This window comes from Schistocerca cancellata, chromosome 4 (genome assembly GCF_023864275.1).
Source record: "Schistocerca cancellata isolate TAMUIC-IGC-003103 chromosome 4, iqSchCanc2.1, whole genome shotgun sequence".
NCBI lineage: Eukaryota > Metazoa > Arthropoda > Insecta > Orthoptera > Acrididae > Schistocerca > Schistocerca cancellata.
This window is the reverse complement of record NC_064629.1, coordinates 859,184,350-859,200,175: the sequence shown is the minus strand read 5'-3', so window position 1 is coordinate 859,200,175 and position 15,826 is coordinate 859,184,350. Positions and strand designations below refer to the sequence as shown.

The 15,826-nt window shown below is 40.4% G+C and overlaps 1 protein-coding gene across 1 annotated transcript in view; it reads right to left on the bottom strand.

The window, feature by feature from the left end:
* Positions 1 to 15,826, bottom strand: part of LOC126184989 (dual serine/threonine and tyrosine protein kinase-like) — a 295,254-nt gene that overhangs the window by 42,161 nt on the left and 237,267 nt on the right. Inside the window, exon 11 of the mRNA XM_049927698.1 lies at positions 12,751 to 12,907. Within this exon, the coding sequence (XP_049783655.1) occupies positions 12,751 to 12,907 (157 nt within the window). The remainder of the gene's footprint in view (positions 1 to 12,750; positions 12,908 to 15,826) is intronic.

Sequence of the window (15,826 nt, the reverse complement as noted above, 5' to 3'; positions counted from 1 at the left end):
TGCATCCGTGCGTCGCTGCGGTCCGGTCCCAGGTTGACGGGCACGTGCACCTTCCGCCGACCACTGGCGACAACATCGATGTACTGTGGAGACCTCACGCCCCACGTGTTGAGCAATTCGGCGGTACGTCCACCCGGCCTCCCGCATGCCCACTATACGCCCTCGCTCAAAGTCCGTCAACTGCACATACGGTTCACGTCCATGCTGTCGCGGCATGCTACCAGTGTTAAAGACTGCGATGGAGCTCCGTATGCCACGGCAAACTGGCTGACACTGACGGCGGCGGTGCACAAATGCTGCGCAGCTAGCGCCATTCGACGGCCAACACCGCGGTTCCTGGTGTGTCCGCTGTGCCGTGCGTGTGATCATTGCTTGTACAGCCCTCTCGCAGTGTCCGGAGCAAGTATGGTGGGTCTGACACACCGGTGTCAATGTGTTCTTTTTTCCATTTCCAGGAGTGTACTTTAGAACTGTGGGCACTAATTTCAAGAATGTGTCTGTGGTGTCACTGCCAGACACCACACTTGCTAGGTGGTAGCCGTTAAATCGGTCGCGGTCCGTTAGTATACGTCGCGTGTCGCCACTATCAGTGATTTCAGACCGAGTGCTGCCACATGGCAGGTCTAGTCTAGAGAGACTTCCTAGCGCTTGCCCCAGTTGTACAGTTGACTTTGCTAGCGATGGTTCACTGTCTACATACGCTCTCATTTGCCGAAACGACAGTTTAGCATAGCCTTCAGCTACACCATTTGCTACGACCTGGCAAGGCGCCATATTCAGTTACTAACAGATAATATTGTGAATCATGTAGCATCAAGAGCGATGTTCATCATTAATGGATTAAAGTTAAGTATCAAACTAGCTACGTCCGCTTTCTGAATTCTAATTCCTTGTCATGTTCCAGACCTCACGTCAGTATAGTCCTTCCCTCCTCATGCCAGCCTGCATGAGCTAAAACGCGTGCATTTCGTTCTCCTCTAGTAACACGGTGTTGGCTCTTCTGCCAACACAAGTGTCTATATGTGGACACTAACAAAAACTATCTTTGACATTGTAGACCTTTCTGCAATACTGTGACAGCACACTAATTAATTTTGAGTCCTCCACTAGCAATGTAAACATCTCATTTTTCGTACTGCCGACATGTTTTAGAGACACTTTAGAATTTTTAGAACATCTTAAACATGAAAAATAATTAATTTATGACTGTGTTGCATTTTTAACCTAATTTGTTATTCATCAGGGTGTATACGTGGACAAGGGAAAAAAATTCCCGGATTTCCCAGTTAAAAATACACTTTCTCCTGTGTGACAGTATATTTTCCCTTATAAATCCTTTGAAGTTTGAATGGTTATGGTTTTACACACGGGTGTACAATTTCCCAGCACTTTAATTTCCCAGCACTTTAGAAAACAAAACTCAGGGAAAAAGACATGTTTTGGAAATATCTCTGATGTGCAGCAACATGTACATTGCATATTTTCGTATTATGAAAGTATACATTGGAATTCCACCAAACACCGCATGTTACTTTCCGAATCATTGAAATCGAGATTTCGATGCGCTTTTGTAAGCCGTTCGTAGCTCATGTCACGTGATCTTGCCAGCCGATGACAGCGGATATTCAGAGCATAGGACATGTGATGTAGTCAGCCAACAGCAACATCATTGTTAAGTAGCACGAGCACACAAACAGGGAAAGTTAATAGTTTAAATTAATATACATAGTGTTGCTACAAGAAAAGCAAAGCTTCCACACATAATATTTATCTCAAGCCGCAAGAGAAGCTAAGTTTTCGCATATACTGTTGATCTTTTTTGCGTGTGTTACACTTTAAGATATATCACAGAAATGTACCAGTAAAATTTTTAATAATGACATAAATGTCTGATCTTCAGGGTTTGAAATTCTTCTAAATGGCTCCTCATCAAAGAGTTGATTTTTAAATGAGAGTCAAATGCTCTGTGATTTAATAAATTCATGGTACATTCTTGCACATAGTTCAACTTACGTAAAAGGATATTTACTTTGAAAGTAACGCATTTCAAACCACTATTCGCAATATTTTCCCGCGACCTGTTAGAAATAGGTTCATTTCAGCAGTTGCCAGTGAGTGCAGATAACAGGCGACACCGCACTTGGGTAGCTATCATAATGTAGGAAGCCCGTATGTACGTACGTGTCAAATATTGAAAGATCATACATTATGTCATAAAAGAAACAAGACATCAGAGGATACTGCAAGAGCAGCGGAATTTTGTGCACCATATTAAAATGTGCACATTTAAAGTGCATACTTCAAGGGCACATTTGTATGTCCAGATTCCCAATGAAGTTGACCTCGACCTGATATTAAGCTTTTCAGTGTGGTTTTCGGGATGTAATTTTTCTTGGAGCACCAGTATTGTGTTATATCATGTTTGGTTCTTTATTATGGCATAATGCCACACCTGCTAGAAAATGAAAACATGCACTTGAAATGCGGCGAACAGTTGAAACTAGCTAGTACTGTGGAATTAAGCATTTCGATTCAAATACATTGACTGCCTCAGCAGGAAAGGTTAACAAAAGTCAAATTTCGTTAGCAAACAGACGAAAATAACTTCATTGTTCCACAAGGCGATTAATGCTTGACTGTCAGAAAGGTGGAAATAAAATAAAATCTGAAACTAATGACATATTTCAGCCTTCCGTAATTATGTGAATGTGTTTTAATTCACTTGATAGCTCCCGGCCACAGATATCCGTTTTGTTTTCATTTGACGTGAGAGTAAACGAAGGGGAAACAGCAAAATCACTAAATGTGAACACGGGTCACATGGAGACTACCCACTATAACTCAGACTGCTCTGCGCATCAGCCCCGGACCTACGACATTTGCAAACTGGGTCAATACTAAAAAAAAATATCGAATATTCAAAATATGTTCATCTTGTAGTGCACATCTTTCTGAATACTCTAAAACATAAAACGTGTGTTCAAGGAAATGTAAGACATATTATATGGTCTAAGTATGTCAAAGTGCAGTGCCACGCCTCTTCATAAAGCATTTTTCTACCGCACAACCAAACTATATTCAGGAGAGTGGAAATTGAAATGTCCTGTGGTGCCTCTCCTGCTCCCATCGGTCGGTTTGACAGCCTGCCCCTCGTAAATAAATAAATAAATAAATAAATAAATAAATATTGCCTATTAGTTAATAACTTGCTGTTTTGTGTGACATAAAATTAAATATAGGATATATAAAACCAATGCTGACAAGAGATAAGCAAGAAATTACACATTTCTTCAAACCTTAGCTCCTAGCATTTTTCTCTCTAATCTTGCTACAGCTTTACATGGTGTGCTTTCCTTTCTGCGAAGGAAGTTAGTCAAACGTTTTGCTACATGAAAAATCGAAATGTCGTTATCTAATACTGAAAAAGCTGTTAATACAATAATACCCAAGACTGTGTGGTTTCTCGATCTGATTACGTCTATTTTGTCACTGTCTGCTAGATAAAACAAAATAGGCCTTTCTAATATGACAGCAATTTTGTAACACACCAAATAAACAAGACTGTTTTGGTACAAATGGCCATTTTTATAACACGACAGAATGTAATCTACAAAGTACCAATATCAAATGCCTATTAGGCCTACTACATACAAGCAAAAAGATTTATGTTAGGAAATAGTTTCACATTTCATTTACACGCACCAGCTCCTCAAGCATGAGATCGAAAAGTAGTATTACGAAATTTTTATATTAATTTGGAATCGTCTTATTCTTCCATAATCTGTGTGATGTCACCGTTTCTTTTCCTTCCTCGTTCTAACAATCTTGTCATCACCAATTCTGTAGCTATTGCTGCCACTGTCAAAATTTGTTCGCCGATTAACTTCTCTAACCCTGTCAGAATCACAGGTTTAGTTATCCCACGATTATTTTCCGGTTAGGCGTTATTACGTGTTCTAACAACACGTTTTCCGAGTTACTTCCAGAATAGAACTTACACATCTGCTAGCCGGGGACTGTACAACTGATCCTTACTAGTGTAGTGATCTGGCCAAAAATTTCTGTCAAAATTTCATTTTCTTGGATACACCGAGAAGATAATACGTAATCTTTCTCACCTGTTATTCCTGTTAGTAGTTTATTTCCATTCTGGTAGTCTGAATCTATGGATTTTGCTAGTAATTATAACAATGCTGATCATTCACAAACCCAATCAACCACATAATCAGACAGCGATTGGCATTCATCCATTCAGCTTTACTCCCTCAGCTCATATAGCTCCATCCCCTTTTGTCTGCGTAAAGTTTATTTCTAGATGCGATGAGGATTCTCCTGACAGAGACATCACATACACTATGCATGCATTCAAAAGTCAACTTATGACTCATTCAGAAGTAAACTTAAAATGTGTTCAAAAATGTTCAAAAACCAACAGGGAAGCATTTCACAACCATATGAGTAATCGATAGACAAACGTGTGCTGGATGCTGGGCACTTTGTGAAACAAGTTTTTTTCCTCAAGAATATGAATTTGGCGCCCCCTTTTCCCAGTAGCATCTAGCTGCTTGCTGTGATTGCTTGCACAGCCAACAGCCACATTCCTGTAGCCAGAAGCGGGAGAATCTACTACTCAAATGTGACTCAAATGCGCATGCGCATGTGCCTGCGTGTAACTGCTATAACAAATCGAAGGTGAACAGTTGAGACTTCACGCTCATTGGAGGCAATATGTTGTTACGAAGCACTGCATAGTCTTCCTAAAGCCTTTGACACATTTTCAATTGGCAGACGATTGCATGAGTACTGTGTTGTTGTTGTTGTTGTTGTTGTTGTTGATGGCACATTTCCTTTGCAATTTAAGTTATTTTCGTTTTTTTTCTCTTGTTTATGTTTCATTGTTGAAGTATTATTCTGCAGTAGAGGGATACAGTAATATCCTTTATTAGAGTATACATTCTTACCAGTCAAAATTACAAAAATTTAACTGAAAACTAAAACAATGAAAAATTCCTGGAGTTCTAAAAATATCCCAGGTTTTCCCCGGTTTTCTCACAGTTGTCCCAGGTCGTATACACCCTGTTCACGTTTCATAAACAAATGTTGGTTTTTAACTGTTTATAGACAAATATGCTCTTTACTCGTTCCAATACTCCATGGGGAATGATGTACAGCTTCAAATGAAAGTTACCAATGTGATGGTGAGCCATTCTTTAAACGTATTTTTGGTAATTAGTAATGCAAACATAATTGACAATTTTTTCAACAATTCAGATAGTTTGGCTGCCAAGCAGGGGCGCTTGAAGTGTGGAGGCCTCTTTGTTCCCTCCCCATACATGCCCTTGGCATGTGGGCAGGTGTGTTGCTTCTGCTGAGGAATGCAGGGGGGGGGGGGGGGCAGGGGGGGGGGGGGGGCAGGTTCTCACCACCTTGACCTTGGATATAGGAAGTGCCGATGCCAACACCGACAGAATATATGTGCAATTGTCTCACCTGTAATATGTTATCAGAAAGCAAGTGCTGACAGCTGTTGAGTCACAAATTCCTGGCCAGAATGGCCACTGCAATCCTACTCATGCCTCTGTCACTGCCTTCCCAGATGTCAGGCATAGTTTCACTCATGTTGATATCATCAGCCCTCTGCCAGTTGCCACTACCCCCTCACCATGGAAAAATGTTCACACACTGGCCTGAGCTAACACCAATACCTGAAGTTACCACTGCCTTCACCTCCACATGGATTGCCCATTACTACGGACTGTCAATACCAATTTACATCTGCCTTTTTTCGCACACTTACAGACCTGTGTGGGACTGACCTGCCCCTGACGTCAAGCTACCAACAACATGGTGGAATGGTTCCACCGTACCTTTAACACTGCCCTTGCCTGTAACAACAACAAGTGGAATGCTGCCCTGCCTCTAGTATTCCTCAGCCTTCACACCACCCATGAGGCCAACACTACAACGTCTGCCACCAACTCTGTTTACAGCCAAACATTGGTTATGCCGGGCAACTTCCTGGATCCCGCCAACCTGCCCCCGGATGACGTCAGCTCCGAATTCACCACTGGTTTGCTGAACTGCATGGCTTGCTTATAGCCCACCCTTCCCCAGAGCCATGGCAAACACACAGCATTCATTCCCAGTGGTCTTGTATCGTGCACCCACGTAATGCTGAGCATCAATGCTCACTAGCCCCTGCTTTGTCTACATTACTCCAGCCACCACTGGGTGCTGAAACAGGACTCTAAGGCGTTTACCTCGCATCTCCACACCACCCCTACTAACATTTCAATCAATAGGCTGAAGCCCGCCTATACGCTGTCCCAAAAGTCAGGTATGCATCCGACGCTGTGCTGGAGCCTCCACCACTTCCACAACAGCATTATTTCGTGCATTCCCAGTGCCGTACCCCTGAGATTCTAAGGCCCATACTTGTGCTGGAGACATTGGCAATTCACACTCACAGAGCCATATGCGTGTGCTTTCAGCTGTCAAACGTGGCCACTAGGCTTTTGACCCCTCCAGGCAGCCACTCAAAAATGATGCCCGTGCCTCCACAGGCCCATGCCAGCAACCACACCCAGTGCCCACCCACCCCTGCGCATGCAGCACTGGGCACAGGCCGACCGAGCCCTGCACCCCCAACCCCACACGCCACTAGCTTATTCATCTCTCTCACCTGCCCTGCTGCCAGTACTGCGCCACTGCTCGCTGTCACACAGCAGACCAGTATTATCATCATCTGGCTGCCCTACTCACCTCACACCCATCATCCTGGCATCCGGCACCCACCTCTGTTGCATGACCGGCAACCACATCACTGTTGCCACCACTCACATTGTCATTGCTGGTACTACATGCCACTGCAATGGTAACAGCCTTCACTGTCACCACCTCGCTCACCACGCGAGCTCTGCACTTCATTGGGGGGAGGGGGAGCAGGGAGATTGTGTGGCGACCTTTTGCTGCACAGCTGACTTAACGTAACAGGCTATGGCCATATGCTAAGGCAGTGAGTTTCTTCCCTCATGTGTTTACTTCTGTACCAAGCTGTCAACACTGCCTTGAAACCAGATACTTGCATACTATGGTCACTGGCTACCAGTGCAGGACAATAGCTCTGTCCCTAGTGAGGTTTCCGCAGACCTAGCCTTGCTCTCAGTCTTCTCCTCTGCACCCACGCCACAATGGATGTGCTATGTGATGATGCTTGAGACACACTCGTACCACACTGTCCCTATGCCTGCTACACCGATGGGTGTATAAATCTGTTTTTCATGTCACGTCTTCCACCAGATATGATTAATTCCACATTTTACATAAAAAAATTATTTATGTCATGCTGGCAATACCAGGGGATGAGGTCGTGACTTCAGTCAGCATCTTTATTTCTACCACACTTTACCTTTATGTAGTGCCACCACACCAGCGAGTGACTTTCTTCAGCATCTGTCAATTTTGATACTTTTGCGTTTTCTAGTAATGTATCCCAAGCTGCAACATTGTCACAAATAAAACAGAGACCTGAATATAGAATAAATTTCCTTCACTTTACGTCTATGGTGACAAGCTTTTTGTCAACAGATTACCAGTTTTCGTCTATAATGACCATTTTCAGGCCTGTTTTATAAAAACAATGTCCCAATCTACTGCAGACATAGTGGCATCATCAAAATTAATGTTAAATGTAAAATCAGCACCAGCATCATCAAATATATATAAATAACAGCATATGCAAGAGTCATCTTGTCAGCAGCACTACTGTTCAAAACCAACTGCCATATGGTAGTGATTACCAACTTTGGGAGTAAAGAAGCCAGCAAGTTAATATATTTTCATTCATTGCTGTCTTATGGGATAATATTTTGGGATAACTCCTGCGGTATCAACTGCACCTTCATCGACCACACCTGGTGGACCACACACCTCTTACATCTATGTGAGAGGCAGCACTTTTAAATCTCCACAAGCTCGCTCTTCCTTCACTCCTGGTCTCCAATGAGGAACATCACACATACATGCCAGTGCAGGACACTACATTGACATGACCTCACTGCTTGCAAATTTAAGGGCCATCTGTTTAAGTAGCTGCAATTCAGAGCTTAATCCCAAATTCAGTGCATCTACACACTTCTCAACATTAGTGCAGAAAACTGCAGGAGGACAATATCTTGTCATCATGTGGATCTACTAACATTGCCAACTTATCAGTGACTTATCTAGTGTAAATAAACTTATTAATGTGTTTTCTTTTTGTAAATGTCTCATTGTCTTTATTAGCCATGTCTGCTACTGACACATCAACTCCTTGCTTAGGCAAAAGAGTATTAACTGCACAAAAGACAATAACACATCTAAGTTTGAGAATAACAGAGTTATTCAGAATGAGATTTTCACTCTGCAGCGGAATTTGCACTGATATGAAACTTCCTGGCATGTTTAAAACAGGATTGGAAGGTAGGAGGCGAGTTACTGGCAGAAGTAAAGCTGTGAGGACGGGGCGTGAGTCGTACTCTGATAGCTCAGTTGGTAGAGCACTTGCCCGTGAAAGGCAACGGTCCCGAGTTCGAGTCTCGGACCGACACACAGTTTTAATCTGCCAGGAAGTTTCATATCAGCGCACACTCTGCTGCAGAGTGAAAATCTCTTTCTGGAAACATCCCCTTGGCTGTGGCTAAGTCATGTCTCTGCAATATCCTTTCTTTCAGCAGTGTTAGTTCTGCAAGGTTCACAGGAGAGCTTCTGTAAAGTTTGGAAGGTAGGAGCCGAGGTACTGGCAGAAGTAAAGCTGTGAGGATGGGGCGTGAGTCATGTTTGGGTAGCTCAGTTGGTAGAGAACTTGCCCGCGAAAGGCAAAAGTCCCGAGTTTGAGTCTCGGTCCGGCACACAGTTTTAATCTGCCAGGAAGTTTCAACAGAGATATTCACATGCACAACACTAAAAGGAAAAATGATCTGCATTATCCTTTAATGAATCTAACTTTGGCACAGAAAGGGGTGACATATGCAGCTACAAAACTCTCCAACAATCTATCTGTGAAAATAAAATGTACAACAGGTAGCAGAAGTGTTTTCAAGTGGTAATTAAAGAGTTTCTCCTTAAGAATTCCTTCAGTACCACAGAGGACTTCTTGAATATAGATAATTCAGTCACTTTCAAAGAAAAAAAACTGTAAATTGCCAGTATGCATCCATATAATAACTTTATCATTATTATTATTATTATTATTATTATTATCATTATTATTATTATTATTATTATTTAGTCACATACAAGTGTTCTATGCTTGTTCTATTGACACATTCCACATCATAATGTTTATCATGAATTTAATCCATGGAACAATTAATTAACTATATATAACCCTATGACCCCTTGAAATTCTGAAGTGGTTTATGCTTTAATAGGCTGTACACTTTTGTTATTGTTATTCAGAGGATCTTTTGTGTATATAGAAGAACAAAATTAATATAAAATGTGCAAGAATATGCTAATACTCCATTCCAGAGGACCAATTATGGGATGAGAAAAATGAGTTATTACTTCTATTACTTGCAATGTTACTAAAATAAAATGTTGTTTAACTTGAATATGTACTACTAGCATATAATAAAGTCTAAATCAATCAATGGAAAATCCATGATGAAATAAAAACAGTATGAAAAGAATAACTTTTGAAATAGAGATAAGAATAATAATGATGGCGTGTGACGATGGCCTCCCGTCGGGTAGACCGCTCGCCTGGTGCAAGTCTTTCGATTTGACACCACTTCGGCGGCTTGCACGTCGATGGGGATAAAATGATTACTAGGACAACACAACACCCAGTCCCTGAGTGGAGAAAATCTCTGACCCAGCTGAGAATCGAACCCGGGCCCTTAGGATTGACAGTCTGTCACGCTGACCACTCGGCTACCGGGGGCGGAGAGATAAAAAGAAGGTAGATTCTGCCAAATTTACAAGTGTCGATCCGAAAGTAATGTACAGTCCATGTGTCTTGGCAATGGTACACTCCAGGGAAATGGAAGTTTATAGGCCGGAATGTTGGTCAGTTACAACATAACCTATATATAATTTTTGCTTCATTTTATTTCAGTTAAGCCACCCTTGCGCCTCACTGTAACAACCTATTACACCAACATCAGTTATTGAGTTCCATTACTATTATGAGGATTTCGCAGTGAACTGAGGTAATGTGTTTCAAGGTGTTCAGAAGATTCAGCGAGGTAATAGCAGATTCAACAAGGTAATATTTTGGGATAACTCCTGCGGTATCAACTGCACCTTCATCGACCACACCTGGTGGACCACACACCTCTTACATCTATGTGAGAGGCAGCACTTTTAAATCTCCACAAGCTCGCTCTTCCTTCACTCCTGGTCTCAGCACTTTGAGGTAGACCACAAACCATTACAGCTGGTTAAAATGAATCAGTTACTGATGAATTTGTCTGAAATGATAGAGGCAGCATAATGAGAAAATTGACTGAGCACACAGGTATGGGCCAAGTATCTGTGTCAACACTAATTCTGCAATTAAGATACACACAACACTGTTCTTATTGGGTTTCATGGCTCTCAACAAGGGAGAGTTAGCGAATTACATGTGTAATGATCTTCTCAATAGTTTCTTAGGAATTTTCCTAAATGCTTCCATGGAATCATCATGTGTGATGAAACCCGGTTGTTTGATTTGGGCCCTAATGGAATGCATTGCGTGAATCAAAAACACTGAAAGATATCTGTATCAAAGATACAATATGTTGCATAGTGATATGATGGTGGCATTCTTCTGTGATGATGATGGAATGAATGTAGAATGCAGTTTATTTGTCTCATAATGTACAGGTACAAATCAAAGATTTTTTTGTACTGGAGAAATGGCAAATTACTTTTAAAAAAATAGGGTTATAATAATTAACATATTTAAGCAGGCATTTCCGAATTTTGAGACATGAACAATTTAACAAGAACAAGAACTGAGGGTCATTTTGCAATAGAATTTATACAATATATTAACAATTTATTATACAATACATACTTTTTATTGTTTCTTTTCTTTTCAAATTGCCAAAATGCCTTCAATTGAATAACAACATTTTTCCACTAGTGTATTAAGTAACAATCTTTTTAGTGGGTCAGACTCCACATTTAACAGATTTGTGATATTTAATTTATCATAAATTTTTAATTCTGTGTACAATGGTGTTGAGCATAAAGTTTTAAATTATGAGAGGGAACTTTGAAATTGTGTCTGTCATGAGTACAGTAATTGTGGTTGAAATGAAAATTGTCCAGTGAGTTTCGATTTTTATATTTGAAAATAAAAATTTCATAGATGTACAGACAAGGAATGGTTAGTATTTTTAATTTTTTAAATAATGGGTGACATGATGTTCTTTTTTGGACTAAAAAAATGTTTGTTATGATTCTGTTTTGAAGTGTAAATAATCTCGGACTGTTTGTAGAGTGTCTCTAGAAAATTATTCCATATTGAATTATAGTTTCAAAGTAGCTGTGGTAGACTATCTTCCTGGTGTCCATAAGGGTGGAACCAGAAAAGACAGTCAACGTATAAGGTAGGCTATTTAGTTAGTTTGCTGCGAAGTCTACATGAGCCATCCAATTTAAATTTTTGTTAAGATTTAGAGCTAGAAATTTTATGTAACTTTCTTCAGTCATTCCCTGATCACCGTACACTATTTTTATGGTAGATTCTGATGCTGTTTTAGCACTGAACTGCACTAATTGTGTTTTTGTGACACTGAGTTTTAATCCATTTTGCTGAAGCCATAATTCTTTGTTTCCCATTACATTTTCCACGGTATCATGAATTTGTTCTAAACTGTCATTTTCAGTTAAAACCAAGGTGTCATCTATGAATAAAACAGAGTGAGCATCAATGCTTAAATGTCATACATTCCTTGAAAATTCAACAATCATTACCAATGAACTTTGTTGTTTGCACCCAGCTATGCTGCAGCCTATCTTATGAATAAAGAACTCAAGAGTTACATGCAAGGGTCATTAAAGCTGCACCAAAATAATGTCAGAGCATATGGCAGTTAAAAAGACCGGCTCAAACTGAAAGTTGTGTAGCAACCTCACAAATTCATGACTTAGTGGCACTAATTTCTACCTGTTGACAGGCTGAATGCTCATGTAGTATAGGGGAAACAGTTTAATGGTAACAATAAGTTGATAAGTTGAAAACATGCATAAAAATCTCATTAATGATGAACCTCTCTAGAGTTTTATTAATGTGTATTCATTTCATGGAATCACTGATGGCTGCAGTGCAGTGGACCTAATGGCTAAAATAATGAATGAGATTTCCAAAATATCTTTGCTTCCATTAACAAAAACACTGTTCTCTTGTGGTTATCAATATTGAGATACCTTCTGGCTAAACTTTAAAATCAAACAAAAACAACTATGTCCAAGGCTACAGCATATTGACAGACACATAACAGAACTGTCGATTTGCTGCCATCTGTAAATGCACTTTCTTTTTTCTCTCTTTCTATATTATTATTTTTTGTTCTGTAAATGTTTATAAATAATTTATTTCTACAACTGCACTGTTGTTCTAGTCCCAAATTGCTTATTAATTTTATATAATTCTGACACAAATTATTTAATAAATTACCCTGCAACTTATTCAAAAGTGATTTTCTATTTCAAACTCAGGGTAGATAACATACACAAGGCATCGATTAATATTTTTAATGAGCAAAGTAATCTTACCTCGTGTAATAAAACTCCATTGCCAGGTCATTCCAATGCTTGTCATCGGGAGGCACAACAGATTTCACTGCACACGGTCCTGTGCCGCCCCAAGAATCACACGAGAACACCACTCCGTACTGCCCCCTTCCGATCTCTTTTCCAAGCTGCGGCATTCCTAAAATATACATTAACACAATTACAAATACAGCTTTCCACAAGTGGGATTGTTTTGAAAATACTAAAAATAACAAGAGTTACATATTAATTGCACTAAACCACTGTTATTAACACTTACAATTAGCTCCAACTATCATTTCTGTACACGATATCCAAATATTGCTTTAGAAAGATAAACACAAGTTAGTTTCTGCATTAATGTAATCTACACATTCAACTTTGAAGGAAGTACTAAAAAAAAACTTTATGAGGTTATCATACTATAACATATTAAAGCCTTGTTATAAACAGCTTAATAATCTTGTCACTTGGAAATACACATTACTTTGACACACACAGTGCACTCAAGTAGTTGGCAGCTAAAACAGAGGGCAGATTTTCCAGTAAGTCTACAATTACACATGTCAGAAAGTAAGTTGCAAACTAATAACATAAATATTCTGATGGAACATCTTGGTTTAAACATTAAGGCATGGAGTAAATATGACAACTCACCATATAGTTGAAGCACTGAGTGGTCAATCCACATATGGAAGACTGAAAATGCTGGACAATGTTCTCCTTTAGAAACACACACACACACACACACACACACACACACACACACACAAACACACACACACACACACACACACACTCTGCACAGCTACACTGCCTTGCCGATTACAGTGTCCCAGCACTTGGGCTCAGTTGGGGTTAGGGTTTGTATCGGATGTAGTGGGTGAGGGCAGAAAGGAGGTGGAAGAAGATTTGCAGGGAAAAGCAGATGATGGCTGGGAGGGAGGGCAGCAAGTTAAAAGAACAGGGCTCTCTGGGTAAGCTCACGGCTACAGGCAGTGGGAGTTGCAAGTGGTCCACAAAAATGTGGAGGAGTGAATCTGGAGAGGGAGACAGAACAGGCAAAGAGGGAGACTACAGGAAAGGAGAGTGTGAGTGAAGAATAAGGGGAGTGGTCAGTATGGAGACGAGGGGTACAGGTAATTATGAAACAGGGGCTAGTAGCTCGAGAGGCTTGGAGTGTTGCAAAATTTAAAGATATATTGTACAGGCAATTCCTAACTGCGTAATTCATTGAAACTGGTATTGCAGGGGAGAGGGGGGCAGATGACATTGGTTGTGAAGAAGCCATTGAAGTCAGTGTGTTGTGCTCAGCAGCTTGTTCTGCTACTAGATAGTTAACTCTGTTCTTGCTGATAGTTTAGCTGTAGTTATTCATTTGAGTGAACAGCTGCTCGGTGGTCTCGTCCACATAATAAGCTGAGCTAAGCTATACAAATGGTGCACTAGAGCTAGCATATGACGTGATTGTTTTCACTCATGAGATTGCCTCTGATAGGATAGTATATTTGATAAAGTTTTATTTTTTCTTTCTCAGTTGCATGAAAATACAATGTATTGTTGCCATATTTACTGATTTCAGGCTAACTTGCCAATTCTCACCATACATTTCACTCCCAAACCTAACTAGTTACCCAAAATTGAGACAAAAGGCGCAAATAGCTTTGTACAAGAAAGTCAAACTTTGAGGAACAAATACTCTCATTGATAAGACAGCCTATGTGTCTACTGTTATACCTGAATGACAGAACTAAACTCAAGGCAATTTCACCAAATTTTTCACAATACTATACAGTTGTGCACACACCCTCCTGAAGCAACATGCCTCCAATTAGCAAGGATAAGATATGGTTGTGACAGTAATGGAATAGGGTGCAGAGGTCTTGCTCCTGGGTCTATGATGAAGTTATGACCCATCTGACAAGGGGTTGAGAGTAGGTGTGGCTTAAGGATGGATCCATTTATTTTATAGATAGGCTGGGTGGTGGATTACAACTTTAGGAGAGGTTGGGAGGACAGTCAGTAGGTCGTTCTCATTTCTGTGCAAGATAACAGGTAGCTGAAAACCTGCCAAAGCATGTGGCTAAGTTGTTCCAATCCAGTTGATATTAGGTAATAACAGGTGAACTCCTCTGCAACTGGTTCATAAGGACAGTTAGAGAACAAGGAAAATGTTGGATTTGGCACAGGAGTTGTGTGTGCGGACTAGGTTTGGATGGTCATGTTTGTCTGTGAAGGTCTTAGCAAAAAGTTCAGCATACTGTGCAATGGATTGCTTGTCACTACAGCTACGTCATCCACTGTTATGTGAGCACACCAGACAAAGTATTAGTCACCCTATAAAAAAGCAAACCTATTGCTTTGGAGCACTGTAGACAGTGTATAATTGGTACCAGATGGTATTCTGACCTCCCATCACTGATGCATATCATAGTAGTGAAGTGAGGTGTATATGTCAGTCAGTTGCATGAAATTTGCACAAGAAAATGAGTCAACATGGAGATTTGACATAATGACAGTAGGGAGCTATCGTGTTTGGATGCACACTTGCTCGATTCATTGGTGTATCATTGCAGACTGTCCAGCATCTTGACAAGAAATGGCGCACCATCCAAAACCATAGAGCATGAGAACAGTGGTCGCAAAAACATCCTAATCAACAGGGACCAGACATGCCTTGTCAATAACAGTCAGTTTAAATACCAACCGGAATTGCTGTTATATGGGAATTAAAGTCCATCTCGAAGTGTTTTCAATACTATGAAAGGAACTGCATGCAATTTACAGTCAGGTACCTTGCAAGAGGCCAGAGGCCATTGCTCACAGCAGTGCGCAAAGCTGAACATCTTATTTATTTTATTTACACGTCAAGTTCCGTAGGACCAAATTGAGGAGCAAATCACCAAGGTCATGGAACGTGTCAGTACATGAAATTATAACATAAAAGTAATAACAGATAAAAATAAATGTTCATGAACCTGAAAAAAGTCAGTCCATAAGTTTAAGTAAACACTATCAGCAATACAATAAGAATCAGCTTAATTTTTCAAGGAACTCCTCCACAGAATAGAAGGAGTGA